This window comes from Mugil cephalus, chromosome 4 (assembly GCF_022458985.1).
Source record: "Mugil cephalus isolate CIBA_MC_2020 chromosome 4, CIBA_Mcephalus_1.1, whole genome shotgun sequence".
Lineage (NCBI taxonomy): Eukaryota > Metazoa > Chordata > Actinopteri > Mugiliformes > Mugilidae > Mugil > Mugil cephalus.
In genome coordinates, this window is record NC_061773.1 from 2,501,229 (window position 1) to 2,513,859 (window position 12,631).

General features: G+C 41.8%; 1 protein-coding gene across 1 annotated transcript; it reads right to left on the reverse strand.

Moving 5' to 3' along the window:
- Positions 1-1,868: 1,868 nt before the first annotated feature.
- lrrn2 (leucine rich repeat neuronal 2) lies at positions 1,869-10,828 on the reverse strand. Its single transcript, XM_047584238.1, has 2 exons — positions 10,539-10,828; positions 1,869-5,302 (listed from the first exon to the last, which is right to left on the reverse strand). Exon 2 carries the CDS (start codon positions 4,897-4,899, stop codon positions 2,542-2,544), a length of 2,358 nt encoding a protein of 785 aa, XP_047440194.1. The 5' UTR covers positions 4,900-5,302; positions 10,539-10,828; the 3' UTR covers positions 1,869-2,541.
- Positions 10,829-12,631: the final 1,803 nt, after the last annotated feature.

A 12,631-nucleotide genomic window follows, 5' to 3' on the forward strand; every position in this document is an offset into this window, starting at 1 on the left:
CTTTCTTAGTTCGCCTGTGTTTTGTATATGTGTTTCCTTAAGTCGCGATGCTCTGAGCTCTCAGACGCGCCGTATTAATTTAAAAGGTCACTGAATCATTAAAAAATGTGTACTGAAATGAACTGCAGCTAAAACAGACCTGTACCTGCAGTCTCGTTGCATTGGTTGTACTAATAGTATGACTTGGAAGTTTTTGCATCTGACACTCTTTTACAGGACTCGCTAAACTATTTATTTACACTTGGTAGTGATAGTAAAGAATGGCAGAATGAATAAAAATTTAAATATGGTATACATATAGATTATTGTATGTATATACAGTATTGTGTTGCCTTATTGAAGAAAAGTATTATGTTTTGTGTGAATAAATACAAAATCTAACTACTTTACGTGTGTTATCTTTTGCGTCAAAGGACCAAACTTGTTTATTCACCCACTTAATCATAAAAAATGTGAGTCAGAAATTCAACATTTGTGCTGGAAGGGGAAGGTTATAGGGAGCAGAGGTACAGAAGGTGCAGGACGTTAAGTATGTACAGTCAACAGTCAGTAGCAATGGGGAGTGTCGAAAAGAGGTGAAGAGGTGTGTGCAGCTGGGATGGAATGGGTGGAAATGTGTCTGGTGCGTCATGTGATAAAAGAGTAACAGCAAGAATGAAAGGAAACAAGACACTATGTTTTACGTTGTTTACAAGACACTATGAGACCAGTGATGTTGTATGGTTTAGAGACAGTGGCTTTGAGGATGAGCTGGAAGCAGCAGAGCTGAAGCTGTTGAGGTGTCCTCTGGGCTTGATCAGGAAGGACAAGATCAAGAATCAGAGCTCCTGTGAGATTTTTTGGGAGATAAAATTAGAGAAGCCAGGGATAGTGAATATACTGGTGGAAGGATGCTGAGGCCAGAGCTGCCTGGTAGGAGGTCTAGAGGATGACAAGAAATGAGCTTTAAGGAGGACATGAAGGTAGCTGGTGTAAGGACAGAGGACAGGACAAGATGGAGGCAGATGATTCACTATGTTAACCCCTGAAGGGAGTGGACAAAAGGAAAGGAGGGACAACTGGGTGAATTTACTTGAGATTTACTTCCTGGCACATCTGATTAATGTCTTCTACTGGGACAATAACTTTGTTCTCTGTTCAGAGCAATAATTACTCCTCAAGTTCACCTGAAGTCATAAGGCTTCATCAGTCTTAAGTATCACAAATCCATGGCCCTCATCACTGGCTATTAATTATCAGTCTTTTTAGAGCAAGATTTTCTATGCTGCAGCTCAGCGAAGAAACAAAATGTTCATTGAAACATGAAGGGAGAATTTCATACTGAAAACACCAAACTGAGAAGACATTTCTTTGACTTGGTTCGACTTGTGCAGCTGAGATCTTATTTAATCTAATATTATTAGATAGATATCATTTCTACATGTAACAGTCCCTCGTCTCTTACAGTGGAATCCAGGGATTTATTAGCACTGAGGGAAAGATGATTACTCTAACCAGTGTACATGCAGACAGTAATAAGTAATAGAAAGTATTTTTTACTCAAACTGAAGCCCCGGCTCAGTTCCATGTCTTATCCAGCAGGGGACACACTGTGTCTTGTGTTTAATGAGCAAATGTCAGGCGTCTATTCCCACAATGGACCTACTACTGTATGATACATACGAATAATGAAGCTGTCGCTGCTGAGACGCAGAGTTGGGTTAAAGACTGTTATCTGTAAAGGTATCTTTAATTGATAAAAATCTGCTGCCAAGTAATTACTATGTTTACATCTAAATTCAATTTGTAGCAAGAAAGGGAAACACAAACCAGTAAAAGTGAGTAAATGAAAAAAAAAATTTATTATATTATTTTTAATTTTTATTTTTATTGTACTGTATATAGTTCAAAATAGAATTTAACACAATCACTATTAGATCACTTTTATTTTGAGAACAGAATGACAGATGTTAGGTGGGGATCTGGATGAGTATACTGAATATGTACTGCAGGATGGACGACAACCCAGTCCAAGGTGCTGAAAGCTAAGGAAAAGTTTTGTTTACATCAATCACTTTGACTAACAGAGTCCAGACAAGCAAAATGCCATTCAGTTTCGGTCTTGAGGCAGATTTTACATCTGCTTGGAGACATTTTGTTTCAGTCCATGGAACACTAAGACGATAACAACATGACAAAACCCTGGAGGTCCCAGCCGTTCTATCTGTAAATATCTTTCCCTTGCATTGAATCAGACTCTCTTTAGTTTCAGTCCAGTGGTCAGCGGCAGCTCAACCTCATTCGTTTCTCCTGTGTTCACTCACTGTGCAGCAGGAACATGATTGTCCGGTTTTATTTCCCCGCTTGGGGGCTTTGCATTCTTTCAACACATCTTTACACAGAAACAATGTCAATATATACCTTATACTGTATATAAAATAAATACAAATCTCTTCCTGCACCAGTACTTTCATCTATGATTCCTCTCTTTGTCTGGTGCTTAACCATGTGTATTTTTGTACGTCAGTGTTTCTTCTCTGCATTTCAGTGTACACAGTCATCTCAGCAGTCCTGGAGTAGTAGCAGCTTCTCACTCTGACTTGGCTGATGTTCATTGCCTTTAGTCTTTCGATTGATGATCAGTGTCATGGGGCCCTTGATATCTTGATGGAGAGTATTGTGGTGCTTTCCTGCCCCGTCGCCAGGCTCGGTGTCCCAGCCCTGCCCTGCCAGCAGCAGTATGAGTGCAAGAAGCAAGAGAGTGACTGCTGTGGATGTCAGCTGTGGCTTGAACTGCAGGGTTTGCTGCGGCTCAGGAACATCTTTTGTCCTGAATGAAACGCACTGAGGCTTTCTGCTTTCTTTTAACCTTCTGCTGGCATGCCTGGCGCCCTCACTGATCCCTAAATGCAAACACACTCTGTAAAATGTCTCTGCCTGCAGGTGAGTCAGGTTGAAGCTCTGTGTGCCAGCAAGGATGCGTGTGGTGAATGTGGGTGTGTGGGCACTTGAGTAGATTGCCTGCCAGGATAAACGGGTTGAAGGGAGGTTGTGTCCGCTCTGCCAGGACAGGATAGCATAGTGTTCTCCAACCTCTCTCACCTCCAACCTGGCATCTGCTCTGAATAACAGAACTTTCTTGAGCTTTTCTTTAGCTGCTTCCCCCTTCTTCCTTTTTTTCCCTCTGCTATGCACACCCACTGAAACAGTGCGTGTATCTGCTCCTAGCACATTCTCAGCCACACAGGTATACAATCCTGCCTCTCTGGGGGTTATCTTGTTGATCTCTAGGGTTCCCTCCTGCAGAACACGATAGTTTTTGAAGGGTTGACACTGAGTATAGTCACTGGTGGAAGAGGTTCGGTTGGATTCTTCAGACAGTGTCAGGTTGTTGCAGAGGACAGCAGTGGGTGACCTTTTGGATGCATGGATCGGAGCTGAAGCAAGTTTTATGCCAGAAGGGGTCACCCAGTAAAGTACAGGCTGTGGATCTGCAAGAGCACGACAATGCAAAACCAGTTTACTCCCTTCTCGTATGCCTACATAGGAGGGCAGGGAGCTGGCAGGAATCAATGGGAGGCAGGAGGCTGACATTTCTCCTGAGGATACCTCTCTCACCCGACGAGCTCTCAATTCTGGAGGCTCAGAACACAAGGTTGCTTGGGGTTGGATGAAACGCACAACCCGCACAGTTTGTGTGCCTGTTTGAGGGTCTTTCTCAATGTGAGGATGAGAAGCCTCCTTGGCGGCCCAGTGAAAGAGGCAGTCACATCGCAGTGGGTTAGAGTGTAAGCTGATCTCCTGAAGTCTCGGGAGGGAGAGCATGATGTGCTGATGCAGAGCACTCAGAGAGTTGGAGTTGAGCATTAGACTCTCTAGCCTGCTCAGCTGGATGAAAGCCTGGGGATGAATGTAGGACAGACGTGGGTTGTTGGTGATCTCGAGCTTGGTTAGCTCTGGAAGGTTGGCTAGGGCAGCTTTCTCAATAGAAACCAATTCATCCATGTTATTCAGACCAAGCTCCTTCAGGTGGACCATATCCTGAAAGTCTCCTGTCTCAATCACTTTGATGCGGTTCTTGTTGAGGTCGAGGAACTTCAGTCCTGGCACTCTCCTCAGGGCCTGAGTAGGGACTTTGGTCAGAAGGTTGTCATAGAAGGAGAGGCTCTCAAGGTTCTCCAGTTCTTCCAGTGCTTTTTCAGCCAGGCCTCTCAAACCCATACCACCAAGGACCAAACTCCGGAGAGACTTTAGTGAGGCAAAGCCCCGCTCAGGGAGGGCCTCCACAGGGTTGCCTCCAAGCATGAGAACTTCCAAGTGAGGCAAAGCCCTGAACCAGTGAGGGTCAATAGTTGTGAGTCTGTTGTTGTTGATATGAAGACGGAGCAGAGAGTCCAGACCAATGAAGGCTCTGGGTGCTATTGAATGTAAGTTGTTGTGGCTGAGAAAGAGCTCTTGCAAAGCTGGCAGTGATGAGAAAGAAGCATCTGGGAGGTGAGTAAGATGGTTTTCCTCTAGGTGAAGGGACAGCAGAGAGGGCAGGGTGGAACTCTGAGTTATTGTCCTGACATGACTGAAGCGATTCTGGGAAAGATCAAGGTCAGTGAGGTTGGGGAGTCCATGCAACACTGCAGTGTCCAGCACAGATATGAGGTTACTCTGCAGGCGAAGGGTGTGAGTGTTTGGAGGTATGGGTAAAGGGAGCTTGGTCAGCAACAAGTCATTGCAGTCCACTGTGGGTGCTTCATGGTAAACAGAATCAGGGGAGAACCATGGCTTGATCTGACACGCACATCTTGCTGGGCAGGAGACATGCCATGGTAGTGCAGGGGGTAGTGAGCCCACAACAACGGGCAAACACACACCACCAAACACACACAAGAGACAATGTGACTGTAAAAGCACTAAAGCTGGCCTCATAATCCTCACAGGTCACAGGAGCTGATTCACATAAGGTGGAGGTTTGTTAAGGAGACCTGAGATCCTGAGGTGTTAACAGAGTATGTGAGCATTGAATGTATAGGGTTCAGTGTCGTCATTCATCATGTGGTTAACAATAAAAGTGGGATCATCAAGGGTCAGTCTTCAGTGGCTTCAACACAGAAATAAAAAAAGGAATGTGTATCTTCCCATTCCTGACTTTGTTAACGTTCTACAATACACAGAGTGATTTTTTTTTATTGTGTGACTTCAGGTGAAGTGGTAGAACAGGGACAACAGAATGACGCAGGTCAGTGATGGCCTTTACTGTGACACCATCGATCTCATGTCCTGGCAGCAGGTGGAGGACTCATGGCTTGGGGTGCAATGGCTCACTGTTTTGCTGGAAACACAAGAAAAAAAGAAAGAGATTTAGAGAAAGGAAACAGCTGAATGTGTCATTTGGATACAAACACATCTTTACTCATTATCCATCATCATTTCCCAGACCAAGTGAAGTGTGTGAAGATATAATACATGGCGGTGTTACAAATGATGCTACAGCAAGGTCATGGGAGTTTTCAAGGATAGACTCATAAACACTCTGCAGCAGACAGGCAGAAGGGGGGCGGGGGGCACCTCTTTTCCAAAAAGAGATTTCACTGACTATTCTGTCCATTTCTACAGTTAGATGCAGACGTAAAAAAAAAAAAATGTTTTTTGTTTGTTTTTTTGTTTTGTTTTTTTAAATGAGGGAATGAAAAGCGAGACAGCACTGGAGGAAGACAATAGAAAGACAATGCTGCTAATCTGCCCAAGGGAGAATAGGCAAATATGCACACAAGTGATGAAATCATGTGGCATGTAGGTAAATATTTCAATCACATTCTTCATATTCATTGCCTGTGTCCTGAGTCCTGTAAATCTTGTTCATTATGTAACAGTTAAAAAGACCCCAAGGATCTTTTATATTAAGGCACATACACCAGAGTTACATCAGCATTTAAAGCAGTCAGTAGACTCATAACCAGAATACTGCTCAGTATTCATGGTACAGAACCCTCACACTAACAGTCAAATCATTCCAGTAATTAGCTGACCAATAAAGCAAGCTGTTCTCAACAATTTCAGTAATCAAAGGAGGTCAGGTTCTTTTTTTTTTTCATAATAAAATAAGCAGCAGATTTAGTGTTGCAGATACGGAGCAGCAAAGCATTCATTGCTCTTTCCGACTGACTCCCTTTAGCTCTATTTTTGGTCTTAGCTAATAACTGTAACTAACTGTTCTCACCTGCTAATTGCTAACTTTGATGTTTGGTGCAAGGCAGGAAGGCTTTCATTTTTAAGGAGTCTTTGCTGAAAGCTCCTGCCTGCTGTGGTGAAAATTACGCCCATGAGAGCTGTGAAAGTGAATCAAAACAGTAAAGTTGCAGCCTGTATAACCACTATCACAAGCAAAAAGATGTTTGTGAGAGTTAGCGATGCAACATGATGTAAACTATGAGCATCACCTTAAATCATACATTTACTGAGAGGCTTTGGATGTAAAGCAGCTGCTGCATCCTGCAGTTGACAGATACACAAGATGTGGTTCCTTTGATGCAAGTTCCTTTGATCAGAAAGTTTGATCAGTGTGATCCTTTGACAATAACCAACATTTATTTTTCAGAACTGACCATAATAATGTCATTTTCAGGTAGCTGCACAAAAAATGTGTGTTCAGTATCATTTTAGTACACACAACTTAACTTATTGGTTGTAGAATGCACATGATTTGAATTATATGGGCAAACAGACATTTTGATTAAATCATAAACATTATCATATAGACTCTTTTGGAGAGTGAAGATTTTCTGCCCTTTGCATTCTAGATGTTTCCAAAATGTTCTGTGAAAACCACTGGAGTTACACTGAAGTTCTAATTAAAAGCTAATAAAAGAAAACATTTTTTTTATTATTATTAAGAATCAAATGCATATTCAGAGACACAAACACACTTGCACACGCTGAGAAGCCCTGCGAGGCTTGCCGCATAGTTTCCATGGAAACAAATCTCCCAACCTCACTCTGTCTCAGCCTTTTGAGATTTACTTTGGGATTCGTTTTGGTCCAGCCTGTGTATCAGTTGATAAGAACACGGGCACAGCACCACTGACTGGGACTGAAGACACGTTCTGAAGTGCGTGGAAGACTTTGAATGTTTATGTTTGTATCCACCATGCAACACAATCAGGCAGCAGTGCAATTTATTCTGCACCACAGAAATGAACCCAGACGTGCAGCCATAAAGATTTATCATCAACAAGAAGATTGAGGAATCCTGCAACTGATGTTCTGACCCCTGCGGAGCTCTGACCTCAACATCTTGTAGTCAGTCTGAGATTAAATGAGGAGAAAGAGGACACTGAGGCAGCTTGAATCTGCAGAAGAATTGTGGCAAGTTCTCTAAGAAACAACATGCTGGCAGGTCTTTAACCACTTTGTGCCAGTGTAGCTATGAGAACTGGTGCCGTTAGAAATGCTTTCAGAAAAAGAGTTTATTTCTCTCTCTTTTTTTTGCACCAAGTATGAACTGAAATAACACAAATGAGTAATTGCATTGTTTTTCAAAGGGTCTTAACTTGTAAAATGGTGTTAGACACTTTGCAGACAAAACAAAACTATCATAAATTAGCTTTTGTTCTATAAAAAATTGCACAGCATCTTCCGTCTGTGACATTTCTGTAATGAAGTTTTGTACAATTATAGGATAAACTCATAACCTTCCCTGACTCTTGTAAAGTTGTTCCATCTTGCCAGCTGGTGGGCTAAAACAGGCGTACAGTCTACGTGACTAACAGGAAGTAATGTGCAACTTTGGAGGCTTTGCAGTGACTTGTGTTCATGTTGGTTCGTGATAGATTCCATCCAGGATATTTATGTGGATGATGAGACATTCCAAACTCTGTGTAGTTTTAAATGTATGTGCACCAAAAAAGAAAAAAGAAAAAAAAAATGGGCGAAGTTGTGTGACTTTTGGTTTGGGTGCTCTGTGTAAGTCAGTTTAATGTTTGAGCTGTAGCAGTAAACACACTGGAACAGTTCCCACCTCCCGGGGTTCTTCTCACTCTTCCATCAGCCATTCACTTTCATCTCCACTCTCTCATCTCTCAAGCAACCTGCTCAATAATGGATTCATCATTGAATTTTGATGGCCTCCATTTTTATCGTTTGCTCTCAAAAGCTTGTTTTGGGCAGTTTCAGGAAAGCAGAACAGTGTATTGATGTATAATCTGCTCATAGAATAAATCTGTGTGACTCACTGACTACTTTCATAACTGTCTCTGTGTTTTGAATATGGATGAATAGAGAATACTTTTGCACTCAGTAGTTGTTATTACCCCACAGACTGTTCCTCATATGTGTTTGCACAAAAACTGATATATTATCCACAGCAAGGATGGGTCATGAAAAAATAACTACAGCGCACTGACTTTAATCTAAAACCTATAGATGCTCCGTGTTGCATAAGGACAGCATTGATCCAAATAGAAAGTGTGACCATCTCTAGCTATATAATGAACTACATTTCCATTTTTGTTTTAGCTTTTGTCTCTAGCTCCTATAAAATCTCTATTCCAAGTGTTCAGCTGGTATTTACCTTGCACAACCAGATCCAAACTCATTTCACTAATAAGTGTCTTACTATAAATTAGTTGTGGGTCCACTCATAGCACCTTTGACAGCAGTGATTCTGCTTGAAGCATAGACAGTATGTATATCAATGGCAGAGCAGCTCCTCAAAAGACAAGCCAAAGCAAATAGATCCCCCTGGTGACTTGCCAGAGTATACAGCCTCCATGTTAGTGGCTGGGATGTGTTAATGTAATAATGATGCATATTCAGGAGTCAATTTGTCTGACAAGTTTAGTTTTAGTTAATTATTTGATGCTATAGAAACAGGATGTGACATCATGATGACTACAAGTTGCCATGCCAACCGCACTGTGAAGCGATCCTGTAGGACTGTGTGAGAAATAAATAAATAAATAAGTACAGTGTGTAATTCAACATGTCCTTGTGACTGGAGGTAGAGCAGAGTGTAGTATTAATTAAACGGAAATGTGAGTGAGTCATTGATATGGCTCCACTGTCTCGGACCCTCTGCTGCGCAGACTCTGTCTCTCCAAAGACATAAGATGGCACCGCCCTCAGTCTCAATCAGTCAGTCAAGTTAATCAGTTCATTGCAATGTGATCAGTTGTACCAAGGTAACATATCCAATGGACAGAACACATTCTCTCTAATTCAAGAGTTTATATGCTAGTAGGAGCAGGCTACAGAGATCCTGTGAGTTTGCTTCTTCCTGACTCTAACTCTATCCAGACCTTTCTGGATTCATAAGAACTCATAGAACTTTTTCCCCAAGACTCTTATGTCACTTTTTTATAATCTAAGGATCTATTATTAAAATACTGAAAACACTGATTTTATTTCATTTTTAATTAAAAAGCAGACATTGCCCTGTTCTGTTTTCAGACAGGTCCCCAAAACAGGAAGTCACATGGGGGTTCAATTCATGACTTTAGAGAAAAGCTTTGGATCATCAGTCAAAAATCACTCTAATATGTGATACTGTTTCGGAAAGCTCAACGCTAGTGATGAAGTGCGATGCTGAGGAGGTGAGATCTGTCAGACATACAAATTGAAGCATTTACATTCTCTGTGTGTTGCCCCCCCCCCCCCCCCCCAGAACAAACTCAGCATCCAACTTTCTGTTTGTGATCAATACTCTTCTATTGAGTGGTTTAATGACTTGAAAATGTAACAGACATTTAATACATGCAACAAAAGAGTGAAAACAAACAGGCTTCAAAAAAGCTTAAAAACAGACACACACGCAAACCATTAGCTTGTAGACAGATACATTTGAGATTTGACACAATTAACTAACGTTACATCTGATTTTACTTAAAAAATCTACTTGTTCAGAGTACTTTGAGTACGGTTCTACGGTTCTGGTTTTGGTTTAGGTTTGAGGTAATTGGCCACATGGAGGTCTGTACCTTGTACAATTATCAAGAACAGAGGGAGCTTAAGTTTTCAGATGAACAAATTAGAATGTGAATAAAAACACAGATCAGTCACGTTCACGCCCAGACTGAACAAGTTTTTAACAGAGCCGGGCAGAGAACCAAGGTGCATGAAGGAAATCCAAACAGCATAAGGAAAAGAGACATGAAATAGTCCTTTACATAAGGTTTGTCTGTGCTGTTCGGCTATGACACAGGGAAGCACTGCAACAGGGCGGAATAGAGTGAGAGGGAGGATTTAGAGAGCAGTAAAGAGGGTATAACAGAGATAGAGGTGCTGGATGCAGACAAAACAACTAATGAACAAATAAACAAAACAGAGACGCATTGCTCTGCGACTGAATCTGTTCCAGCATGCACAAGCTCATGATTTATTTTCTTGCTCTGCCAACAGAAGCCCTAAGGCTTTAAACAAACGCACCTGCTACCGTCACGATTGAATCAATACTACCTCCTCTCAGAGTGAATGTGCACCAACAGCTGCATGTGTGCATGACCGGCTACATGTCTCTGTGAGTGCTGCAACGTCCTAACAAATCTACCGTCGAATTAAATCACGTATCTTACCGCAACAGAAGCACCGACTACATCTCTCTCTGTCATGTCTTCCTTTTCTCCATTTGTCTTCACCCGTTCTTGGCAAATTCTTCACATGCCCCGGATGTTTTCTTCCTCCTCTCCTTCTCAGTCACACGTTTGCTGATCTTTTAAGATTCCTGAAATATCACTTCCCTAACTCGCCCTCTCTGTCACTGAAGCTGAAGAGGAAATTGGCACAGACTGAATCTCTCTCTCTCTTTCTCTCCCTCCAGCTAAAGAGGGGATGAGGTGTGTTCTGCAGCAGCGCTTCTGTTCCTCTCGTCTCTCCTCCTCTCTTTCTATTGCCTGCCTCACTCTCTCCTTCTTTCTCTTTTCATGAGCAGATAGAAAGCCTCTTGTGTTAGTTATAACGTGTTATTTTTGTGTTTTTGTTTTCTTTGGCTCTTTATAGCGTTTAAACTTTAATCGTCTGCATAATAAAAACCTGCTCATAGAGGGGAGAGGAATAGAGGTATACATTAAAAAATCAGCACTACTGCTGATTCTCCTCTTGTTTAGAGTTCGGTCTCGTTGCTGTCAAACTGTGAAACATGATTTCTGGTTGCATGCTTGAATCATGTTTAGACAACTTTGACAGATTTAATAACTACTTCAGCAGTGTCTGCGTCCCCTGTTTCTGTGTAATTTAAAGGCAGAACATCTCCTTTAAGAGCTTCAGGTTAATGTCACATTGACAGGTGGTGGTAATTTATGTATGGAAGCCTGGCAATTTAGTCCAGTCTGGTTGCAGACACTGAGAGGCTGTCGGACTCACTGCCGAATGTATATTTTCAATAATAGTGCCGAAACGCTGCAAGGAATAAGTCATTGCTTATAAATAAAGAAGGAAGTGGAGAAACAGAACCTTTACTATATGGGATCTTTCAATACAGCAGTGACAAAATATATAAAGCATGAATGCAGCGGAGTACATAATCCACTGTGGGAATTATCTTGGAAGTAAAAGACACTGCTCATCAGTTTCTGTGATTGCAATTGCATTGGAAAGCTGAGAATAATTGTGTCTTGAAAACCTAAACCTAAACAGTGCAACATAAACAGCATGGCAGATTAGTGTTTCACACTCGTCTCATAATATACACATATAACAGCACGACCACTGACAGGAGAAGTAAATAACATTGACCATCTTGTGACAGTTCAGTGTTCAACTAGGAAACCTTTGGACCTGGCATTCATTCATGGGGATGTTACTTAGACATGTAGCACCCACCTAGACCAGACCAGACACCCCCACCCCATAGCAATGACACTCCTTGATGGCAGCAGCCATCCTCAGCCACACACACACACACACACACACACACACACACACACACACACACACACACACACACCTAGAAAAAAAAAAAGAACAGCACAAGGTGTTGATCTGGCCTCCAAATTCACTAGATCCCAAACTGATCACGTATATGTGGGATGATCCACAGAGGCCCCTCCCTTCATAGGACCCAAAGACCCCCTAGAACAACATCCTGTTTTCAGACACCACAGGACACCCTCAGAAGACCCGTGTTCATTCTCTGATGAGTCACAACTGTCTTTCAGGCACAAAGGAGACCTACACAGTATTAAGTAGGTGGTCATAATGTAGTGTCTGATTGGTGTAGGGCTTTGTCCTTTGTCTTTTGTCTTCATAAGAACTACACAACAAATTGTCACTACAGCCTGCTCAAAGAAAGGGCTGATGATAGGTCAATGAAACATCAGAATCCTCTTTTTAACTGACAAACAATTTGTTGGTGTTTGTGGGTGAGTGACTGACGAACACAGTGAAGCATTGTGACGCTTTATTTCTTGAGGCGTTGAACTGAACATGAGCTGATTACTATTTTAAATTAATTAATCAAAAAACATGACTTCAAATGACGCTGTTGCATATCCAGATGCAAAAATAGACACAGTATGTTCATTCTTATCTGCGTTACCACAGGAGCACAAGTCCCAATGACTCCTAACACTATCATGACTCAATCCTGACGCATACAAATATCATATCCGTATGATCAGAGCACCCACAACTATGTTATTTGCAATTTATTTGTGGATTCCGAGAATGC